General features: G+C 38.4%; 1 protein-coding gene across 2 annotated transcripts; it reads right to left on the bottom strand.

Moving 5' to 3' along the window:
• Window positions 1-4,994: 4,994 nt before the first annotated feature.
• On the bottom strand, window positions 4,995-23,612 carry LOC116301853 (uncharacterized). 2 transcript variants are annotated; one of them, XM_031711012.2, is made up of 17 exons: window positions 23,347-23,612; window positions 17,101-21,611; window positions 16,193-16,339; window positions 15,800-15,982; window positions 14,987-15,133; window positions 14,587-14,793; window positions 14,080-14,235; window positions 13,295-13,525; window positions 12,336-12,511; window positions 11,055-11,451; window positions 10,498-10,581; window positions 9,258-9,403; window positions 8,137-8,254; window positions 7,555-7,985; window positions 7,310-7,430; window positions 7,071-7,139; window positions 4,995-6,976 (listed from the first exon to the last, which is right to left on the bottom strand). In XM_031711012.2, the coding sequence occupies exons 1-17, from the start codon at window positions 23,474-23,476 to the stop codon at window positions 6,761-6,763; spliced, it is 7,470 nt and encodes a 2,489-aa protein (XP_031566872.2). In that variant the 5' UTR covers window positions 23,477-23,612; the 3' UTR covers window positions 4,995-6,760. The 2 variants fall into 2 exon arrangements, with proteins under 2 accessions (XP_031566872.2, XP_031566873.2); XM_031711013.2 differs by having other exon boundaries at window positions 11,055-11,448.
• Between the last annotated feature and the right edge of the window lie 212 nt (window positions 23,613-23,824).

The following is a 23,824-nucleotide window of genomic DNA, read 5'->3' as shown; positions in this document are numbered from 1 at the left end:
CCATGGGCTATATTCCGTGCTTTTTGCCCGAAAATGGTCAAAAATGCCCTTATTTGCATGACTCATAAATAATGCATATCATTTCAAAAGGTGTGAAAATGGCCCAAAATCGATCAAAACCATGGGCTATAGTCCATGCTTTTTGCCCGAAAATGGTCAAAAAAGCCCTTTTTTGCATAACTCATAAATAATGCATATCTTTTCAAGAGGTGTGAAAATGGTGAAAAATCAGTCAAAACCATGGGCTATAGTCCATGCTTTTTGACCGAAAATGACCTTTTTTGCATGTTTCGTAAATAATGCATATCTTTTCAAAAGGTGTTAAAATGGTTAAAAATCAGTCAAAACCATGGGCTATATTCCGTGCTTTTTGCCCGAAAATGGTCAAAAATGCCCTTATTTGCATGACTCATAAATAATGCATATCATTTCAAAAGGTGTGAAAATGGCCCAAAATCGATCAAAACCATGGGCTATAGTCCATGCTTTTTGCCCGAAAATGGTCAAAAAAGCCCTTTTTTGCATAACTCATAAATAATGCATATCTTTTCAAAAGGTGTGAAAATGGTGAAAAATCAGTCAAAACCATGGGCTATAGTCCATGCTTTTTGACCGAAAATGACCTTTTTTGCATGTTTCGTAAATAATGCATATCTTTTCAAAAGGTGTGAAAATGGTTAAAAATCAGTCAAAACCATGGGCTATAGTCCATGCTTTTTGCCCGAAAATGACCTATTTTGCATATTTCGTAAATAATGCAAGTGTTTTCAAAAGGTGTGAAAACGGCCCAAAATCAATCAAAACCATGGGCTATATTCCATGCTTTTTGCCCGAAAATGGTCAAAAATGCCCTTATTTGCATGACTCATAAATAATGCATATCATTTCAAAAGGTGTGAAAATGGCCCAAAATCGATCAAAACCATGGGCTATAGTCCATGCTTTTTGCCCGAAAATGGTCAAAAAAGCCCTTTTTTGCATAACTCATAAATAATGCATATCTTTTCAAAAGGTGTGAAAATGGCCCAAAATCAATCAAATCCATGGGCTATAGTCTATGCTTTTTGCCCGAAAATGACCTTTTTTGCATGTTTCGTAAATAATGCATATCTCTTCAAAAAGTGTAAAAATGGCCCAAAATCAGTCAAAACCATGGGCTATAGTCTATGCTTTTTGCCCGAAAATGACCTATTTTGCATATTTCGTAAATAATGCAAGTGTTTTCAAAAGGTGTGAAAACGGCCCAAAATCAATCAAAACCATGGGCTATATTCCATGCTTTTTGCCCGAAAATGGTCAAAAAAGCCCTTATTTGCATGACTCATAAATAATGCATATCATTTCAAAAGGTGTGAAAATGGCCCAAAATCAATCAAATCCATGGGCTATAGTCTATGCTTTTTGACCGAAAATGACCTTTTTTGCATGTTTCGTAAATAATGCATATCATTTCAAAAGGTGTGAAAATGGCCCAAAATCAGTCAAAACCATGGGCTATAGTCTATGCTTTTTGCCCGAAAATGACCTATTTTGCATATTTCGTAAATAATGCAAGTGTTTTCAAAAGGTGTGAAAACGGCCCAAAATTAATCAAAACCATGGTCTATATTCTATGCTTTTTGACCGAAAGTGACCTATTTTGCATATTTCGTAAATAATGCATATCTTTTCAAAAGGTGTGAAAATGGTCAAAAATCAGTCAAAACAATGGGCTATAGTCTATGCTTTTTGACCGAAAATGACCTTTTTTGCATGACTCATAAATAATGCATATCATTTCAAAAGGTGTGAAAATGGCCCAAAATCGATCAAAACCATGGGGTATAGTCCATGCTTTTTGCCCGAAAATGGTCAAAAAAGCCCTTTTTTGCATAACTCATAAATAATGCATATCTTTTCAAAAGGTGTGAAAATGGTGAAAAATCAGTCAAAACCATGGGCTATAGTCCATGCTTTTTGACCGAAAATGACCTTTTTTGCATGTTTCGTAAATAATGCATATCTTTTCAAAAGGTGTTAAAATGGTTAAAAATCAGTCAAAACCATGGGCTATATTCCGTGCTTTTTGCCCGAAAATGGTCAAAAATGCCCTTATTTGCATGACTCATAAATAATGCATATCATTTCAAAAGGTGTGAAAATGGCCCAAAATCGATCAAAACCATGGGCTATAGTCCATGCTTTTTGCCCGAAAATGGTCAAAAAAGCCCTTTTTTGCATAACTCATAAATAATGCATATCTTTTCAAGAGGTGTGAAAATGGTGAAAAATCAGTCAAAACCATGGGCTATAGTCCATGCTTTTTGACCGAAAATGACCTTTTTTGCATGTTTCGTAAATAATGCATATCTTTTCAAAAGGTGTTAAAATGGTTAAAAATCAGTCAAAACCATGGGCTATAGTCCATGCTTTTTGCCCGAAAATGACCTATTTTGCATATTTCGTAAATAATGCAAGTGTTTTCAAAAGGTGTGAAAACGGCCCAAAATCAATCAAAACCTTGGGCTATATTCCGTGCTTTTTGCCCGAAAATGGTCAAAAATGCCCTTATTTGCATGACTCATAAATAATGCATATCATTTCAAAAGGTGTGAAAATGGCCCAAAATCGATCAAAACCATGGGCTATAGTCCATGCTTTTTGCCCGAAAATGGTCAAAAAAGCCCTTTTTTGCATAACTCATAAATAATGCATATCTTTTCAAAAGGTGTGAAAATGGCCCAAAATCAATCAAATCCATGGGCTATAGTCTATGCTTTTTGCCCGAAAATGACCTTTTTTGCATGTTTCGTAAATAATGCATATCTCTTCAAAAAGTGTAAAAATGGCCCAAAATCAGTCAAAACCATGGGCTATAGTCTATGCTTTTTGCCCGAAAATGACCTATTTTGCATATTTCGTAAATAATGCAAGTGTTTTCAAAAGGTGTGAAAACGGCCCAAAATCAATCAAAACCATGGGCTATATTCCATGCTTTTTGCCCGAAAATGGTCAAAAATGCCCTTATTTGCATGACTCATAAATAATGCATATCATTTCAAAAGGTGTGAAAATGGCCCAAAATCAATCAAATCCATGGGCTATAGTCTATGCTTTTTGACCGAAAATGACCTTTTTTGCATGTTTCGTAAATAATGCATATCATTTCAAAAGGTGTGAAAATGGCCCAAAATCAGTCAAAACCATGGGCTATAGTCTATGCTTTTTGCCCGAAAATGACCTATTTTGCATATTTCGTAAATAATGCAAGTGTTTTCAAAAGGTGTGAAAACGGCCCAAAATTAATCAAAACCATGGTCTATATTCTATGCTTTTTGACCGAAAGTGACCTATTTTGCATATTTCGTAAATAATGCATATCTTTTCAAAAGGTGTGAAAATGGTCAAAAATCAGTCAAAACAATGGGCTATAGTCTATCCTTTTTGCCAGAAAATGACCTATTTTGCATATTTCGTAAATAATGCATATCTCTTCAAAAAGTGTAAAAATGGCCCAAAATCAGTCAAAACCATGGGCTATAGTCTATGCTTTTTGCCCGAAAATGACCTATTTTGCATATTTCGTAAATAATGCATATCTTTTCAAAAGGTGTGAAAATGACCCAAAATCAATCAAAACCATGGCCTATAGTCCACGCTTTTTGCCCGAAAATGACCTATATTGCATATTTCGTAAATGATGCACATCTTTTCAAAAGGTGTGAAAATGGTCAAAAATCAGTCAAAACCATGGGCTATAGTCCATGCTTTTTACCCAAAAATGCCCAAAAATGCCCTATTTTGCATCCTTCATAAATAATGCATATCTTTTGAAAAGGTGTAAAAATGGCACAAAATCAATCAAATCCATGGACTATAGTCCATGCTTTTTGCCCGAAAAAGACCTATTTTGCATCTTCATAAATAATGCACATCTTTTCAAAAGGTGTGAAAATGGTCAAAATTCCGTCAAAACCATGGGCTATAGTCCATGCTTTTTGACCGAAAGTGACCTATTTTGCATATTTCGTAAATAATGCATATCTTTTCAAAAGGTGTGAAAATGGTCAAAAATCAGTCAAAACCATGGGCTATAGTCCATGCTTTTTACCCAAAAATGCCCAAAAATGCCCTATTTTGCATCCTTCATAAATAATGCATATCTTTTCAAAAGGTGTGAAAATGGTCCAAAATCAGTCAAAACCATGGGTATAGTCCATGCTTTTTGCCCGAAAATGGTCAAAAATTCCCTTTGTTGCATAACTCATAAATAATGCATATCTTTTCAAAAGGTGTGAAAATGGTCCAAAATCAATCAAAACCATGGGTATAGTCCATGCTTTTTGCCCGAAAATGACCTATTTTGCATATTTCGTAAATAATGCAAGTGTTTTCAAAAGGTGTGAAAATGGCCCAAAATCGATCAAAACCATGGGCTATAGTCCATGGTTTTTGCCCGAAAATGACCTATTTTGCATAACTCATAAATAATGCATATCTTTTCAAAAGGTGTGAAAATGACCCAAAATCAAGCAAAACCATGGGCTATAGTCCATGGTTTTTGCCCGAAAATGACCTATTTGGCATATTTGGTAAGTAATGCATATCTTTTGAAAAGGTGTGAAAATGACCCAAAATCAAGCAAAACCATGGGCTATAGTCCATGCTTTTTGCCCGAAAATGACCTATTTTGCATATTTGGTAAGTAATGCATATCTTTTCAAAAGGTGTGAAAATGGTCCAAAATCGATCAAAACCATGGGCTATAGTCCATGCTTTTTGCCGAAAATGACGTATTTTTCATATTTGGTAAGTAATGCATATCTTTTCAAAAGGTGTGAAAATGACCCAAAATCGATCAAAACCATGGGCTATAGTCCATGGTTTTTGCCTGAAAATGACCTATTTTGCATCGTTTATAAATTATGGATATTTTTTTCAAAAGGTGTGAAAATGACAAAATCAATCAAAACCTTGAATTATTCATTTGTGTTACTCGCTCAGGATAACATAAAAACGTTTTTTAATGATATAAATTCACACTTTACAATATTCTCAAAGCTTGACAATATTTTAATATATATTCTTAATCTGAATTAGTTGTCCCTTGATACATTGCGAAGCATGTTATTATATCAAGGTTAATCACGTGAGCACAGATATCCAAATGAATTATGAATAGTTTGTTTATATTGTGATCACGTGTTGATGATGACGTCACATCAAAGTCAGATTGTGACGTCATTTACTAATAAGTTTTTAAGATGAGCCTTGGACCTTAACCCAAACTTGTTCGTGTTTATCGAGTGATCTATTAATCTTTAATTCAATATACCGTATCAAAATATGGCGACTAATTTGAATAACTATTGTTCTGTACCGACCTGCCACTGACTAGACTGTCATGCATGTGAAAACGCTTTTATGCTTCCATGTAAACACCAGGCTAGTCAGTGTAGAACAATAATTATTTTAATTTTAATTTTATCATTCATGTTTCGAATGGAGGATGGAGGGATGGATAGTAGTCTTGAGAAATCTAGTCAACCAAGATGGCGGCTATGACGTCACATATGTCATATGCATAGACCATAATTTTTTATTCCAAGGCACACGTTACATTCCCTTGTGTATACTTTTTTCTCTATTTGAAAGATTCGAGAATCATTTGATTTTTAATATAACGAATTGCAAAAAAGGTTGAAGGGTGTTGGGAGACATTCATTCCCTGACCCCTCCCCCCTCGTGCCTCCCATAAAACATGAAAAAGAGGCTTTGCAACATCACGTGATGGCAGCCATGACAGGAGGCAGGAACAATTGAATCCCGTCTAATCTGATTTACATGAGCAAGAATTCAGTTTCCCAGGGGAGAAAAAGACGTGCCATATGTCATGGCTGATATCACGTGATAGTTCAAAGCCTATATACTCCTTAAGACAGCTAACGACTATCGTGACGAAAGCTGAAGACATTTTTTAAAGCCAATAAAAAAATCCTTATTTCTAAAATTCCAGCGATAATTTTCAAAGACAGGTTATTTTAAAAAAGTGAATGTAAGAATGGTCATGAAAAGCCTAGATTTCTTGGTTTTTTGTTTGCTTGACATAAAAATGAATACGTCTGAATGAATGGCTAAAGTAGAGGCTTTGCACCATCACGTGCCCATCCCATAATACAGCTTGAGCTGCCTGTGGTTGGATGGTAGAACAATAAAACCCCTTTGCTCTTGGGAATTGAATTCTTCCTCATGTAAAACGATGGTATTGTTCCTGCCATCTAACATGGCTGCCGTCACGTGATGGTGCGAAGCCTCTACTGGACGCGTATATTTGTTTTACTTAAATGATAACTAAGTTAAAAACCTAATATGAGCTAAAACTGATAAATAAATGCTCCATTAAAACAACTTAGAGTTATTCTACTGAACCCGTGAAACGAGAAATAATGATCATTCATAATGAGAAGAGATAACTACCTAAAAACTAGTGTGAGCTGCGTCGGTGTTTCTAATGAAACAGTAATGATGAAAAGGTAAATTATACACCATGAAAAGATGAAAAAACTTACTGACGTTTCGGACTCTAGTCCTTCGTCGGAGTAAAAGAGAAAGAGATGGTAGAAAGGACTTCATCAACTCGTGATGGTCATATGGACAAAAGAAAACGATGGAACTACTGTTTGCACGGGTTTTCAGTAAAACAAATCCAATCAAAAAATGAAACTTAACATAAGACTGGGCTGTGCCAGTCCCTCACCACCACAGGGATTCCATACTTGAATTACAGTTCCGTGATAGGCGTTCGTCTTGTTCCTCCGTTTGAAAGCCTCAGGAGTTCATCTTTTATTGAACGAATAAGTGGCTGAGGCGCCTGTCCTAAGCCACTACTCCGCTGACCATACTGATCGTTCATGTCAATGACTGTGTCACGTGAGTTGACGTCACGGTATCCAGGGTCTTTAGGAGGCGAGGTTCCCAAGGCACCGGGATAGTTGGACTAAAATTTAAAAAAACATGACAAAAGTTTTATTAAAGTTTCTTGAATTTAAAAATGCAAATTAGCATGATAATCAGATGGTTGCCATGGTTACCTTAGCTAAGTCAGGGTACAGGTCTTCCATTGTGTCTTCTGCTGTATATGGACTCCATATTGGACCTCCCTGTGGGATAATAAGGATTCATATTAATGCTGTTTGGCGTTTGAGCTTCCTGTGTTAGGATTTGGCCGCAAGAGCCTAGGTCGAGCAGATTAATACTGCTCAATTAACTAATAATGAACTAATATTGACAATATTAACCAATATTGATGGTATTGATAATGATAACTAACCATATAATCCCTCTGCTGTTGTACTGGTGTTATATAGACATTCTGTCCATGTGGGTCGGTATACGTGTAGGTTGGGTTGTGGCCACCTTGATGAAGGAAACCCATTCGTTGGTTAATGTACCTGAATAACAATGAGTTAACAAGATAAATACAATGTTCTCAATTCAGGGTGGGGTAGGAATATGATATACATTCCCCCCCCCCCCCCCCCCCCCGGGATAATATTAAGTAACATTATTCCATACCGTTGTCTATCGTACGGATCCCAGACAACCACTGGCTCATTAGTTACAAGGGGCGGTCGCATAGGAGGACGTACTGGGTAACCAGGCCCGATGGGTGTCTGTGGTAAACCATGAGGAAATCCACCAGTGTTGCCCAGTCTTCTCCTCTGTCTTGGTGTAGGCTCGGATGCTCTGCCGTGTGCCGGAGCAGGTTCTGGTAAAGCTGGCGTACTCCCAGCAAATCTTGCAGGAGCTGGAGGTCGATTATAATAGTCACCAGGCCCCTGTAGTGTCGCGGGCCTTTGTTTTTGTTTCTGGGATAGAGGCCCTAGCAACGAGAAGGCGTCGTCAAGGAGCGTGTGCATACGTTTCCTTGTTTCTTCCATGCTGATACTAGACTCGTCACTAGACTCTCCCGACTGGTCTTCGGTTTGGTCTTCATCTTTTGGAGGCTGCGAACAATATCAAAGTTAATTACTAGCTGTGATGATGATGATGATGATGATGGTGATGATGATGATGGTGATGATGGTGATGGTGGTGATGGTGATGATGATGATGATGTAGGTGATTATGATGATTTTTATGACGATATATCAATACCTGTTTCATAGTGTCTTCGGGACTAGGGTGTTGTTTGTAACTCTTCAATTCAATCGCATCTTCATCTGTAGCCACACTATCAGCTCTCTTGGATCGCTGAGGCTTTCGTCGTTTACTTCTGCACAAAAACAAAAATTAACAAATATACTTCTACATGATGATGATGATACCATGATGATGACAATGATGGTGAATGGTAGTGATGATGATGATGACAATGATGGTGACAATGATGGTGAATGGTAGTGATGATGATGATGACAATGATGGTGACAATGATGGTGAATGGTAGTGATGATGATGATGACAATGATGGTGACACTGATGGTTAATGGTTGTGATGATGATGATGACAATGATGGTGAATGGTAGTGATGATGATGATGACAATGATGGTGAATGGTAGTGATGATGATGATGACAATGATGGTGAATGGTAGTGATGATGATGATGACAATGATAAAGACAATGATGGTCGTGATGATGATGATGACAATGATGGTGAATGGTCGTGATGATGATGATGACAATGATGGTGAATGGTAGTGATGATGATGATGACAATGATAAAGACAATGATGGTCGTGATGATGATGATGACAATGATGGTGAATGGTCGTGATGATGATGATGACAATGATGGTGAATGGTAGTGATGATGATGATGACAATGATAAAGACAATGATGGTCGTGATGATGATGATGACAATGATGGTGAATGGTCGTGATGATGATGATGACAATGATAAAGACAATGATGATCGTGATGATGATGATGACAATGATGGTGAATGGTCGTGATGATAATGATGACAATGATGGTGAATGGTCGTGATGATGATGATGACAATGATGGTGAATGGTAGTGATGATGATGATGACAATGATAAAGACAATGATGATCGTGATGATGATGATGATGACAATAATGATGATATCAATGATGGGGATAATGATGTTGACGATGATAACGACGAAGATGACAATGATGGGGATAACAATAATGATGATGATGACGATAATGACAATGATGTGGATAATGACGATGATGATAATAACGACGATGACATCGATGGGAATAATGGTGGTGGGAAACCTGTGGTATACCATAATACTAACCTACTGAAGGGATCCAGAGGCCTGGGATCCAACACTTGTTCCAGTTCATCTCGTGCCCAGGCCCTCCTCTCACGATCTTGGACGGGAGTCACCTTGTTCTTTCTTTCTCTTTGTCTTTTTTTGTTGCGCAATCTCTCCATATCAGCCTGAGAGAAATTGCTTTGTAATTTAATTCTCTTGAGATTGAGTGATTCAAGTCCATCCCTTCCATGAGAATGAAAGGACAAGACATGGCGGCCATGTTGGATGACATTACAACAGACACCAAGACCTAATCTATGGTTTGAGTTAACCAACATGGCGGCTGTGACGTAACATACACACAGCCCTGCAATAACCTCTGGGCTGATCTAAGTCAGAGCATGGTTAACTCACAGATTAAACCCTGAAACGACCTCTGGGCTGATCTAAGTCAGGGCATGGTTAACTCACAGATTGAACCCTGAAACAACCTCTGGGCTGATCTAAGTCAGGGCATGGTTAACTCACAGATTGAACCCTGAAACAACCTCTGGGCTGATCTAAGTCAGGGCATGGTTAACTCACAGATTGAACCCTGAAACAACCTCTGGGCTGATCTAAGTCAGAGCATGGTTAACTCACAGATTGAACCCTGAAACAACCTCTGGGCTGATCTAAGTCAGGGCATGGTTAACTCACAGATTGAACCCTGAAACAACCTCTGGGCTGATCTAAGTCAGGGCATGGTTAACTAACAGATTGAACCCTGAAACAACCTCTGGGCTGATCTAAGTCAGGGCATGGCTAACTCACAGATTGAACCCTGAAACAACCTCTGGGCTGATCTAAGTCAGGGCATGGTTAATTCACAGATTGAACCCTGAAACAACCTCTGGGCTGATCTAAGTCAGGGCATGGTTAACTCACAGATTGAACCCTGAAACAACCTCTGGGCTGATCTAAGTCAGGGCGTGGCTAACTCACAGATTGAACCCTGAAACAACCTCTGGGCTGATCTAAGTCAGGGCTTGGCTAACTCACAGATTGAACCCTGAAACAACCTCTGGGCTGATCTAAGTCAGGGCTTGGCTAACTCACAGATTGAACCCTGAAACAACCTCTGGGCTGATCTAAGTCAGGGCTTGGCTAACTCACAGATTGAGCTCTGAAACAACCTATGAGCTGGATGGAACCCTATACAACCTTGGGACTGATCTAGGTGATATAATTTATAGTGTCAAAAAACGTGACGCATGAGAACAGCTGCAGAAATCATTACCTTTTGTTTGAGTTCTTGTTGTGCTGCTTTGCTTCGTCGTTTAGTTTTTCTTGGCGTCTCGTCTTCTTGGTCATCAGTTGGTGGCTATCAAGAATACACACAGTAAAGAGGTTAGCTAATGAATGCATACTTCTTGTGCGTGTTATTAAGATAATAATAATGTATTATTTCTATTGCGCATGTTCCACTATGAGATGTTCATGCACATGCGCATTACGAACATTACAAGTCTGTAATAGTTATATTATAACACTGATTCCTCGCACTGTGATTGGTCAACGTATGGTAGCGACTGTGTTAATTTACAACAGAACAGTTTTAGTATGACTGTGAAAAGCTCACGGCACGAATGCGATCGTGACACAAGGCACACACCAGACCAATCACATCGTATGAGAATTCATTCGTCATCCAATCAAATGCTTGCAACACGCTATTGTCACGGCGTGGACACGGACATGCGGATGTCACAGCACATCCAGACCAGTCACGAGACAACTATCAAATATCCTCCAATTAAAATTCGAGAAAATATCACGGTCTATATCAACACTTACAGCAATAAGAGAAGTGTGTTTGTTGTGAATGGGTGGAAGAGAGGAGACTGGGTGCACTGATGACCGGAAGCGAACAGGAACTTGAGGCTGATTACCGCTGGACCCACCCATCACAGCCACCGTGGGCACCTGCGCGGCAGAAAACTTAGTCTGGTCTGTCCTTGTTGTGGCGATGCTCTCAGCTTCAGATTCTGATGACCCGGTTTCAGTTTCTTCATGTATTTTTTGAGGTGTTTTACGGGGTGTTGATCTTACAGGTACACTGATTGTCTGCCTGTTCATTCTGGGTCCTGGTTGTGTTGTGTTGACTCTACTCTGCGATGTACTGCTCATCGTGATGAAACTGTTGTCGTAATCTTCATCTTCTTCGCTCTCCTCGTATGCCGCGTTTGTCCTGCTAAAGAGTTTTTAAAAACTGTCTTACTTTACGAAGGGCTTGTCAAGTTTTCTACCTTGCTGCGGTTTCCGAAATTCTGCGAACGCAGACAATTCAACGGCTTGTTGTAAAACTGGTTTTTACTGCCGCAGTTCGATAACATATAAGGTATTATTTTTGATTGGCGGCAGGGGAATACCAAATTTCAGCGCAGAATATAGAAAAACGCAGTAAATCAACCAAGTGTGTGGTACCATCCCGATCTATTATCCTTTATCCAATATGTCTTTCTAATCGATCAATAGACAAACATTTTCTTTTGATGACTGAGTAGTCGATAATTACTCATACAACTAGCTCAGCACATCTGTCTGATAAATAATTACTCGTACACCTATAACTCAGCATATCCCCCGGCGGGGTACTCCCCTATATTTGCTATACGGGTATGTGCCGCCCTATAGGGTATGGTTTTTAGGCTTTTGGGTCTGGGGTAGGGTATCATTTTTTGACATTTTGTCTGGGATAGGGTATTATTTTAGTCTGGGATAGGGTTACGATTTGGTCGTTATTGTCTGGCGAATAGGCTACGCTTTCTGCCGACACAAAAACAATAAAAATGTTAGTAAATATTGATTGCAATCGATTGTAAAACCGTCTTTTCCGTCTTTTAGTCTGGGATAGGGTGTACAATTCTTAGTTTTAGTCTGGGATAGGGTATGTAAAATCAAAATTTTAGGTCTGGGATAGGGTCAGGGTTTTGAGGTCCTGGCGGCACACCCCTACCCAAGCTGGGGTGGTAGTACCCCCCCCCCCCCCCCGGGGCATATCTATGTGATCAATAATTACTCGTACAACTAGATCAGCGTATTTGTCTGATCGATAATTACTCGTTCAAACCTTACCTGGACATATCTGCTCGTTTCTGCATGGAAGTTTTGGCGACCTTTCTTCGTAACGATGTCTCGCGCTTCGGAAGGTTTTCGTAGCTTCTGTCGACAACTGCCGACATGTTGGCGATCTTAGACATTGGTGGTTTACTCTCTGCATACCGTACCTCGTCCTGTGTTTGCATGCGTTGCTATGGAAACAATATGAGTGTTTTAGGTTAAAGGTGTCCATTCAAGATACTCGGAAAAGACTGTAGAATAAAAGAAAAGGGGAAAGAAAGAGTGGAAATGAAATGAAAAAAGAAAAGGAATAGTCAGGGACGAAAAAAAAAAAGAAGAAAAGAAATAAAATGAAAAAAGGAAGACAATGGAGAGAAAAGAGAGAAGGAAAGAAAAGCAAAATGAGGACGAAATAGAAAAAGAAGAAAAGCAACGAAAGGAAAAGAAAAAGAAAATATGCAAGGAATGGAATAAAAATCCAATAAAAATTCCGTAAAAAACAACAACATGAGTTGAGTGTTGTATGTTGTAAATATAGAATGTAGTGGTAGTGCGTGTGGAGGGAACCTTGCAGAGGATCCCCTTACAGGAAATGATGGGTATAAAATATAAAAAATCAACATGTGAGTTGAGTGTTGTATGGTGTAAATATAGAATGTAGTGGTAGTGCGTGTGGAGGGAACCTTGCAGAGGATCCCCTTACAGGAAATGATGGGTATAAAATATAAAAAATCAACATGTGAGTTGAGTGTTGTATGGTGTAAATATAGAATGTAGTGGTAGTGCGTGTGGAGGGAACCTTGCAGAGGATCCCCTTACAGGAAATGATGGGTATAAAATATAAAAAATCAACATGTGAGTTGAGTGTTGTATGTTGTAAATATAGTATGTAGTGGTAGTGCGTGTGGAGCAAACCTCACGGAAGAGCCACGTATGGGGAGTGGTGGTTGTAAAATATAAGTTTATAAGTTTACCCTATTTGTTTTTCTCAGATACTCTGGTGTTTTCTGTACAGCAGGTTGTACTTTACTCTGAGGAGCACCACTCCTCCATCTCCAGTAAATCAGTAAGATAATTATGATGATTAGGAAGATGGGGCCTAGTACTGCGCCGATGATCCAGTACGGGATAACCACAGGGGGAATGGTGGCGGGAGGAGTCTCGGTTACCTTGGGAACCACTACTGGACGAGGACTGGTAATTATCTATGTATATATCAACACATAATGAAAGAGGAATGAATAGGAAGATGAGAAATAGTGGATGGGAACGTATAGACAGGATTATCTTTCTCTTCACGTCATTCTCTTGAGTATTTTTTTTTCATCAATAACGTTTTTACATTTCAGACCACATGTCACTCCCTTAAGTATTATTTCTTTCTTCATCAGTAATGTTTTCCATTTCAGACCACATGTCATTCCCTTGAGTATTATTTCTTTCTTCATAAGTAATGTTCTCCCATTTCAGACCACATGTCATTCCCTTGAGTATTATTTCTTTCTTCATAAGTAATGTTCTCCCATTTCAGACCACATGTCATTCCCTTGAGTATTATTTCTTTCTTCATAAGTAATGTTCTCCCATTTCAGACCACATGTCATTCCCTTGAGTATTATTTCTTTCTTCATAAGTAATGTTCTCCCATTTCAGACCACATGTCATTCCCTTGAGTATTATTTCTTTCTTCATCAGTAATGTTTACCCATCTCAGACATTCCCTTCCCTCATGAAGGAGTTAAACTGACAACTAGCTTACCGCGTATGGACTGGTAATGAGTGACATCTCATTTGTTGTCAGCCTGTTCATGACTGCCGTAGCGTATGTTGCATTAGCAACTTTACCAGAGTCAAAAATAAAGAATGTCACATCAGCAAAACTACTGGATCCGTTCGCTGCCGTTATGTTCACGATCTGTTAAAAAAAGAAATTAGTGTCACGCATCACACAAGTCACACGTCAGCATGGATGGCGTACGCTGCTAATAAGTTGTATTTCAACCCGCTGTGGGTCCAACCGTTTAGGTTGCTGGTTCAAACCTTGCCGACGTCATATGTGACTTTAGTTTGTTTGATGTGTTGTTTTCTCCCTTGCCACGAGGGTTTTTTTCCGGGTTCTCTGGTTTTCCTCTCTTCGTAAAAATCAACATGTGAGTTGAGAGTTGTGCGTATAAGATATTCGAACGTTGTGGTAAAGCGTGTGAGTGAACTCGAAGATATTACTCTCAAATCTGAATATACATTACACAATACAAAATATACTTACCGTAGCACTAACACTACCAATAGCTCTTCTCTTTCTCCTTGAGCTCCCCTTAGCTTTACCCGTGATGTACGTCATGGCCAGCTTATCACCAAGTTCATTATTGAACGCTGGGTCTTGCATCTTGGATGCTGACGCTGCGATACGGGTTATAATGTAATCAGTCTGTTCACCTCGTAATGACTCATCCGTGTACGGACCAACAATGACCTGGAAAACAGATAATTGTTACCATGGCAACCAAGACTTCTACTAATATCGGTTACCATGGAAACGGAAAAACCCAATCCTATAAGTGGGTAGTTAACTGCCACATGTTCGATCTCAAACACGATTGTTACCATGGCAACCAGCACTTTTTATACCGTTTCCATGGCAACTAATAATCGGTTACCAGACATACCTGTTCCTGTAAGTGGGCTGTTAACTGTGTCACGTGTTCGACGTCAAATACTTTGACGACTGTTGCGGCAGGCACTTGTTTGCCGTCCTCCGTGATGTAGAACTGCACGTACACGTGTTGGGTTTTCTCCAGCAGAATCACGTGGATCTGGAGGACAACACAAACATTAGTAGATACTCTTGTTATCAACATTATCACAACCTCACTGTCATCATCATCACCATCACCATAAATCATCATCACCATTCATCATCATCATCACAATCATCAACACCATCACCACCATCACCATCACCAATCATCATCATCACCATTCATCATCATCATCACAATCATCAACACCATCGCCATCACCATCCATCATCATCACCATCATCATCCATCATCATCATCCATCATCATCATCATCAACACTATCACCATCATCACCTTTGTCATCCAACATCATCAACATCATGTAATCATCATCCCCATCACCATCACTATCACAATCATCATTATCACCAGCATCATTATCATCATCACCACCATCATCATCATCTTCCATCATCATCACCAACACCATCATTTCATCATCATCACCTTCATCTTCCATCATCATCATCACCACCATCATCATCATCATCTTCCATCATCATCACCATCATCATCACCAACACCATCATTTCATCATTTCATCATCATCACCTTCGTCTTCCATCATCATCACCAACATCTCATCATCATCCCCATCACCATCACAATCATCATTATCACCAGCATCATTATCATCATCATCATCACCTCCACAATTCAGTACAGTTATTCTCTTACCGTAGCAGTAACCATTGCTGCAGTGCCTTTCTCCTTTTTATAATATGAAGCCAGCCTCTCTTCCATTGCTTTTTTGTTACTCGGTACAGACAAGTTCCTATTAATTCTCTCGAATATCATTGATACAAGAACACTCTGAGGAGGAGGGGTTGGGGCCACAAATGGTTCTGGTCTGCTGATAACCTGTTATATGTAAAACTATTAAGATTTTTGCACGGATAAAAATTTTCAAAAAGAAATAAAAAAACATGTATTTTTGGGCTATATAAAACAAACAAATCCTAAAACCGTTTGCAAGATTAACAAAGTGTAGTGATTTCGTAAAAAAAAAAAATCTCCTAGATTTAAGTGCATACAAATATAGCTGCTTAGCAACTGCAATGCCATGGTTACCTTCCAAACTCCTATGGAAGACAAGTTAGTGATCTTGTCATACTCTGCAACAGCTTCGACAGCAGATAATGTCTTTCCATTTCTGGCAATGCTAAAAAGTACTACAGCATCTGTGGATAGGGGGTTTTGCCTCGTGATGTTATAAATCTGTGAGAACAAATAAAGCAACATCAAAAAATATATATATTATTTTTATTATTCCACATCTAAATGCTAAAAAAAACCACTAAAATAAAGCCAATGATGATTTAAACTTGACCTGAAAAAATAAAAACTTAAGAAAAAAAAGAATAATATTTAGAAAATTTATCTTTTTGTTTTGGACCTGGAAGTTATTTTCCCATAAGAGTGACGTCATGCCTAGAAGCTCTATTTCAAGTGTACAGTATAAAATACAAAAATTAGCTTTCTTCAGTGATATTCATACTCTACTTAAAAGTATGACTGAAAAATGAACCACTGTGATTGGTGGAAACAATCTAACAATACAATGCCACCTCTGATTGGTTGAAACATCCAACAATACAATGCCACCTGTGATTGATTGAAACATCCAACAATACAATGCCACTTGTGATTGGTTGAAACATCAAACAATACAATGCCACCTGTGATTGGTTGAAACATCAAACAATACAATGCCACCTGTGATTGGTTGAAACATCAAACAATGCAATGCCACCTGTGATTGGTGGAAACACTCCAACAATACAATGCCACCTGTGATTGGTGGAAAAACTCCAACAATACGATGCCACCTGTGATTGGTGGAAACACTGGGACAATACAATGCCACCTGTGATTGGTGGAAACACTCCAACAATGCGATGCCACCTGTGATTGGTCTGACATTACACCATTTTGTTTAGTACTGTAACATAGATCATAACATACATTTTGTCACAAACCTTTGCATCAGTTCCATCAGTTGCTCGTCTCTTTCTTCTTGCTGCACTAGCACTATTATATGTTTCTTCCAGTCCTGTGGAAACATTTTTTCTCACATCCTCAGTATTCACGTCAACATCACGAGGAATCTGTAGCGTTGTCTTTATCAATGTACTGTTGTCAGGAATTGGTGCTGTTGTTGGCCTTGCTGTTGTTGTTGTTAAGGAAGTAGTGACCACACTAGAGGTTGTCATGACAAAGGCACTCATACTGGGCGAAATGGATGTGCTAGTTAGCATAAGCGTACTTGACGCCTGACTTGCTGTGACATTGAACAAACTGGTGCTGGGGTGAGGAGAGACGTGACTGGATGAATTGATCATGGCTGATGACGTAACACCCCCAATCGCACTTAAACTAGTAGTACTTGGATACACAGTGCTGTTTGTTGTTGCCATAGAAACTACACTTGATACAACTGTTGCTATTGGTGACAGCGAAGTAGTATTGACAGCAATACTCTTTGAAACAGAACCAGTTGTTTGTGTAGAATTTAAAATTGGAGTTGCATTCACTGGTGAAGATGAGCTTTTGTGTTGTGAAGTGACTGGGGCAGATGTAGCATTGATAATCAAAGAGGAGGTTGTCACTGTTACTGCCGCTGTTGTTATAACTGTTTGTACCAGAGTCGAGTTCATCTCAAGAACAAGAGACTTGAATGGAGCAATACTGCTGAACGTCATAATACTAGTGTTGCTAATACTCTGAGAAGACGTCCCGTAAGCTGTTGTTTGATTCAATGTAGTAACTAATGAAGGAGTTGGTACAATAGATGAGTGCATCACTCGTGTAGTATAGACCACATAGCAGATACCAAGGCTTGAAGTGGTCAGTAAGATATTCTTTCTGTGCGAAGAGGACTCTATACTACTTGTAACATCACTTGTTTGAGGAGGGTTTGGTGAAGTGAGTAGAGGTGTAGGATGAATGGATGTCGGTGTTAAGGTAGGAATGAATATGGGACTTGTTGTAGTAGTGTTTGCCACTTGTGATCTGCTAACTTTGACATCAGATGAGGTTGATGTCACATCACGACTCTTAGATGCCAACGATGGAGAAAAACGTGTTGATAGTCCACCACTTGATGTGTGAGATACTTCAGTATTGTTAAGGTAGCTAGTAGAGTTCACAGATGTTGGCATGACAACTGTGTGAGATACTTCAGTATTGTTAAGGTAGCTAGTAGAGTTCACAGATGTTTGCATGACAACTGTATGAGATACTTCAGTATTGTTAAGGTAGCTAGTAGAGTTCACAGATGTTGGCATGACAACTGTGTGAGATACTTTAGTATTGTTAAGGTAGCTAGTAGAGGTCACAGATGTTGGCATGACAACTGTGTGAGATACTGCAGTATTGTTGATTTTAATAGTAGAGGTCTCAGATGTTGGCATGGCAGCTGTAGGTGTCATGACAACAGTTATAGGTGGAACAGTGCTACTGTCATTGCTATTGAATGATCTGCTTGATGGAATCAATGTGTAGTTGATGCCGAAGGAGGTTGGAGTCAATTTTGATGCTGTAATTGACACACTTGAAGCGAGTGTTGCTGTTGGCATGTTTCCTGTATTTACTAACGAAGCACCAGCTACGTTACTAGTACTCAGCGTTAGCAAAATATTGGATGAAGAATTAAGAAATACTGTTGGTATGGAAACAGTTGTTGGTGTTGCACTAACGCTGTATGTGATGTTAGCGGCTTCTGAAGAAATTGATACTGAGGTTGTATTCACTAATGCCATTGCACTTTCATTTATAGGTGATGTTGTGGTAGGCATAAGCAAAACAGATGACGTTGAAGCTGTTGTTGTCATGCCAACAGTAGTTGAAGTAGTATTTGATGTTGTTTTAGCCATGGTAACAGTGGGACCTTTAGGTTGACCAGTAGTTATAGTAGCATTTAAATCAGAAGTGCTTACTCCTGGGATTGATGATGATGACGATGGTAATAATGATGGTGATGAGGGTAATAATGAGGTTGCAAGAGTAGTACCATAGCTACTGTATGATACATCAGATTCATTTCTACTACTGCTAGAAGAATTACTTGAATCCAATCCAACACCAACTTCCCTCCGTCTTCTCCTTTTAGCGGCTCCTGCTGTTGGAGATGGCGACGTAGAGTTCAAAACTGAGGATGGAGTTGGAGCTGACAAGCTATTATTACCAGTAGAGACAGTGTCCACAGTATTTGAAGGGAAAACATTGGTGTTATTTGGTAGTGTTGGAGTGCCTGACGTAGAAATCAAACCAGGAGATGGTACAGTCATGCTTGGACTTATAGCTGTGGCATCTGCGGCACTGGTATTGACTGTATATATACTTGATGTCTGTACACCAGAGACATTAGTACCTCCAGTAGATATTGTATTGTACATCGTGTAGCTTGATGTAGCGGTAACATTGGGAATCAACAATGACATTTGAAGTGAGGCTGTAGTTGTCTTGGAGACAAAATTCACTGTCTTTGTTGGTTCACTAGGAGCAGATAAAGCTGCACTCATTGAATCAGACACATTTCCCAAAGTAGTAGTTACATTAGCATTAGTTATTCTCGTTGGTTCTACACTAAAGGAATGAGTACTAGTCACGGTGCTAGCTGCCTGGGTGACAGTACTGTTATGACTGGTGTTGCCAGGAATGATGGATGTCTCAACTGTTGATGTTGCTGGTGTGATGGTATGGTAACTGATGCCCACGCTACTGATGTTAACTGTTGATGCTGCTGGTGTTAATGACGTCGTATTAGCTGTTATCTGTGTAGCTGTCGCCTTAATGCTGCTACTGTTGCCAGTTTGTAACACTGAAGAGCTTTGCTGTATCACCCCTCTGCTTGTAGTATTAACCATCTCTGCAGATGATGATGATGCTAATGATGATGATAATGAAGAAGATGATGGTGATGATGATGGTGATGATGATGATAATGAAGACGATGATGGTGATGATGATGGTGATGATGATAATGAAGACGATGATGGTGATGATGATGGTGATGATGATGATAATGAAGACGATGATGGTGATGATGATGATAATGAAGACAATGATGGTGACGATAATGATGATGGTGATGATATTGCTGAGGGTGATGGGAACAATGATGATAGTTGAGGAAATGGTGATGATGATGATGATGAAAGCGCTGTTTCCATGACAACTGACCTACTTGATGATGTCATATTCCATGCCATTGACACTGTGGATGTTGCTTTAGTAACAACAGGTGTCTTTGTTACACCTTGCGATTCTGATTTACTCAAGACACTGGATATAGATGTTTCCATGGCAACAGTCGTTGGTCCAAAACTTGTTTCATTGATAGTTTGTGTGATGACATAAGTGATATAACATGGAGTCGTATATGATACCACTTTGAAGTCATCAGTCTGACTTGATTGCTGATTTGTTACATTCAGTGTTGATGTTGGTGACGGCAACAAAGAGAGGCTTGCAGGGCTGTAACTTGGCAATGGATCACCAGTATGGACTTGGGTTGAATTCAGAGTTATACCTGTTGTAACGATTGGTATTGAAGTCTGTGACGGTGATGGCAACAGAAAAGTACTTGAAGGTCTGTGACTTGCTGAGGGCGTTTGTGTCTTAAATTCACTTGAGTTCAGAATGGAGTGTGTTGTGCTATTAGATACTTGTGTAGTTGTCGATGGCTTTACAGATGTTTGCACGGCCTCTTGTGTTGCATTACTACTGGATGTTGATGACAGTGATGACACTGATGAAATCATCATGCTATCAGCCACCGAGCTAGCAGCGATCAATGAACTACTTGAAGTTTGTACTACAAGAGTTGAATTTCTTGTAGATAAGGCAACACTAACAGTGCTTGATGTCTTGACATTCCCACTCATTGATGTTGAGAGATATTTTTCACTCAGTGATGACTCTGCAGATTCTATACTTTGTGAATGGTTCACACTATATGACAACACAGTTCTTGATGTTTCTAAAATGCTTGAATTTTTTTGCAATAAACTTGAGGAGGTAGTTGGTATGATAACATAAGCCGTACTAGTAATAATAGTACTAGTGAAATTAGAAACATGAGGTGTAGTAGTGATAGCTGAGTTCACAAAATATACAGAATAACTAGAGGTACTTGAAATATTTGCACTACTGTTTACGTTTTTTACTATACTTATTGCCGAGGAAGATGCTGTAGTAAAGTTTGATGCTGTTTGACTTGCTGAGCCAAGACTCGACAAACTACTCGTTGCATTTGGAGCATTCGTGTAGTTGCTTGCTACTGTTGTGGTTGCTGTAGTATTGAATGAAGGGAGTATCGAAGAAGTACTATTGCTGGAATATGGAGTGTCCACACTCAATGTTACTGGAGTTACTTCCACACTAGAGGTGATAATAACTGGTGTTGGTGTAGTTGAATGGTTGTGAGAAACGCTGCTCAAATTGTAAGACACTACTGAAGAAGAGGGAATTGGAGTTCTAGTCAATGCTGAAAAAAATCAAAAAGATGATTTATGTTTTAGTATGAAATTTACAAAGAGAACATACATGTTTTTATGAATTAGTACATCTTGCAGCCACAATTAAAATTGATAAAAAAATCCAGAATACGTAGGGAGTGAAGAGCAAGCCTATACTGGACATTGCTAAGTATATGTTAGCTACCATTGATTGCCTGCTTGCAAGAACAGTTTGAGAAATGTTTTGACTTTGCTAGCGATGTAAAATAACACAAACAACATGAAATAATTGGAATTTTATGGTTGTGAAAGTCTAGTCTCACAAAACAAGAAATAGTCAGCTTCGCAGATTATCCAGGAGATTTGATACTCTAATCTGGAGACCGGGAGATATGGTCCAAAATCTGGAGACTCCCGGTTTATCCGGGAGAGTTGACAGCCCTGGATCAGGGCTTAATCATATATACTGGCATATATATATACACATAGATGTTATAAATGACAGAATTACGAATCACTGTAAAAAAACATGATTTGACTGCTGAGACACTGTAATATTAGTACAAACCTTGATTTAAAAAACTTCAGACATATTTGACAGCTTTGATTCCCGAGTTATAAAAATATGTGACATAAAGGTCAATAGCGTTTATTGGACGTCTCGTTAGACTATTAAATCATGGAATGTTATTTGTCAAAAAACATTCTTGTACAAGATCCTTTTAAGAAAGATTTTCGTATCTTGGCATACAGAATTAGAGAAATTGTTTTAATTGTTTTAGTTTTTTTTAGCTTTTTAATTAAAAAAAAGAACTGTGGCACAGTATGAGACGTTGAAAAATTCTCTCAAGTTGAAAAATGTACAAGAAAATTTTCATCTTCAAAGTCTAAGACCTTGAGAAAACGTGAAAAAGCTCAGGATATTATCGTTTTAAAGTTAAAAAAACAATTTCATGTAATTAGGTACTTCTTACAGCTCGCAGTGACATAACCTGTGCTTTTATGTAAGGAAAAAATATGGTAAAATAGGACTTTAATTAAACAGCATGCGCTTCTTGGTGACGAAAAACACACATTGATTACATGTTTGAGTAACAAAATTGTTCCAAATTTGTAAAGTGTGAGAAAACTTTAAAAAAAATATTTAGGCTTTAAATTAAAAATGAATACAATAGAACTGGAATAGTATTTGTAAAGACTGAACATTCTGGAAAGAAAGAAAAAGAATGCACAAAGAACAGCTGAATTTTGCAATTACCATAAACAGTTTAACATGAATTTACATTTAAATGATAGTCACTAAGGATATTAAGGACGAGGTCGAAAAAAAATAACAAATTATACCTCAAAAAAGCTTGCTTAAACCTCTTAAAACTACACTAAGTATTTAAAACAATCTTCCTAGACTATAATATTATGATTTTCACCTTATCTAAACACAAATTTGATCCCAATTTTCAAATTAATTTTTAGCAAAATTCATTATAATAAAACAGAACATATATTTTTATACATATGTAGTTAGCTTACGTATAAGTTATAGTAGCTGATAGCTGGATAAAACCCCTTGATAATCATTTATCAAATGTGTACAGGAGAGTTCTTCTGATATAAGAATTACTCAGCAAATTAGAACGCCACTTTAAAAGCTATATTCGTCGTTGCTCCAAGTTAAAAATCTTTCCTACTCAAAGATACGCTTTAGAAGCTCCGAAATAGAAATAAGAGATAAATGCGCCGTTGTTTATCTGAATGTTTACTCACCTTGTGTTGAGACGTTAAAAGAACTAGAAGATGTAACAGTCGTGTTTGTACTACAAGAAATCTGAGTGTTGAAGACTGACAACCACAACACAACAGCAAGGGATAAAATCACAGATTTTTTGGACGTCATTTTGTGGTTTAATCTTCCAACACGTCAGTTCTAGAGGTTATGTACACCATGGCTTGTTAAATGTCTTGTTTCGGGAAGATCTCATGATTTTTTGAACGGTTGTAATTCAAGGTTTTTTTGTTAGGCATATCTCTTGGTTACCAAACACTGTTAATATTACCATACACGACGACAATCCGAACTCCTTACGATTGTACCATGTGATCATCTTCGTCAACCAATCGAGAAACTTTCGGATAATTGGCGTCAAAATTAAATTCATACACGAGAACAACACGAACACGTTACGATTATACCACGTGATTATTTTCGTGGAATACTCGTCAAACGTTCGGAAAATTCCGTCAA

Source organism: Actinia tenebrosa, unplaced genomic scaffold, assembly GCF_029948245.1.
Source record: "Actinia tenebrosa isolate PJP-AT-01 unplaced genomic scaffold, QUT_ActTen_1.0 PGA_scaffold10__47_contigs__length_13832649, whole genome shotgun sequence".
Taxonomy (NCBI): Eukaryota; Metazoa; Cnidaria; class Anthozoa; order Actiniaria; family Actiniidae; genus Actinia; species Actinia tenebrosa.
The sequence above is the reverse complement of the archived record's forward strand: the minus strand, read 5'-3'. Positions and strand labels throughout refer to the sequence as shown.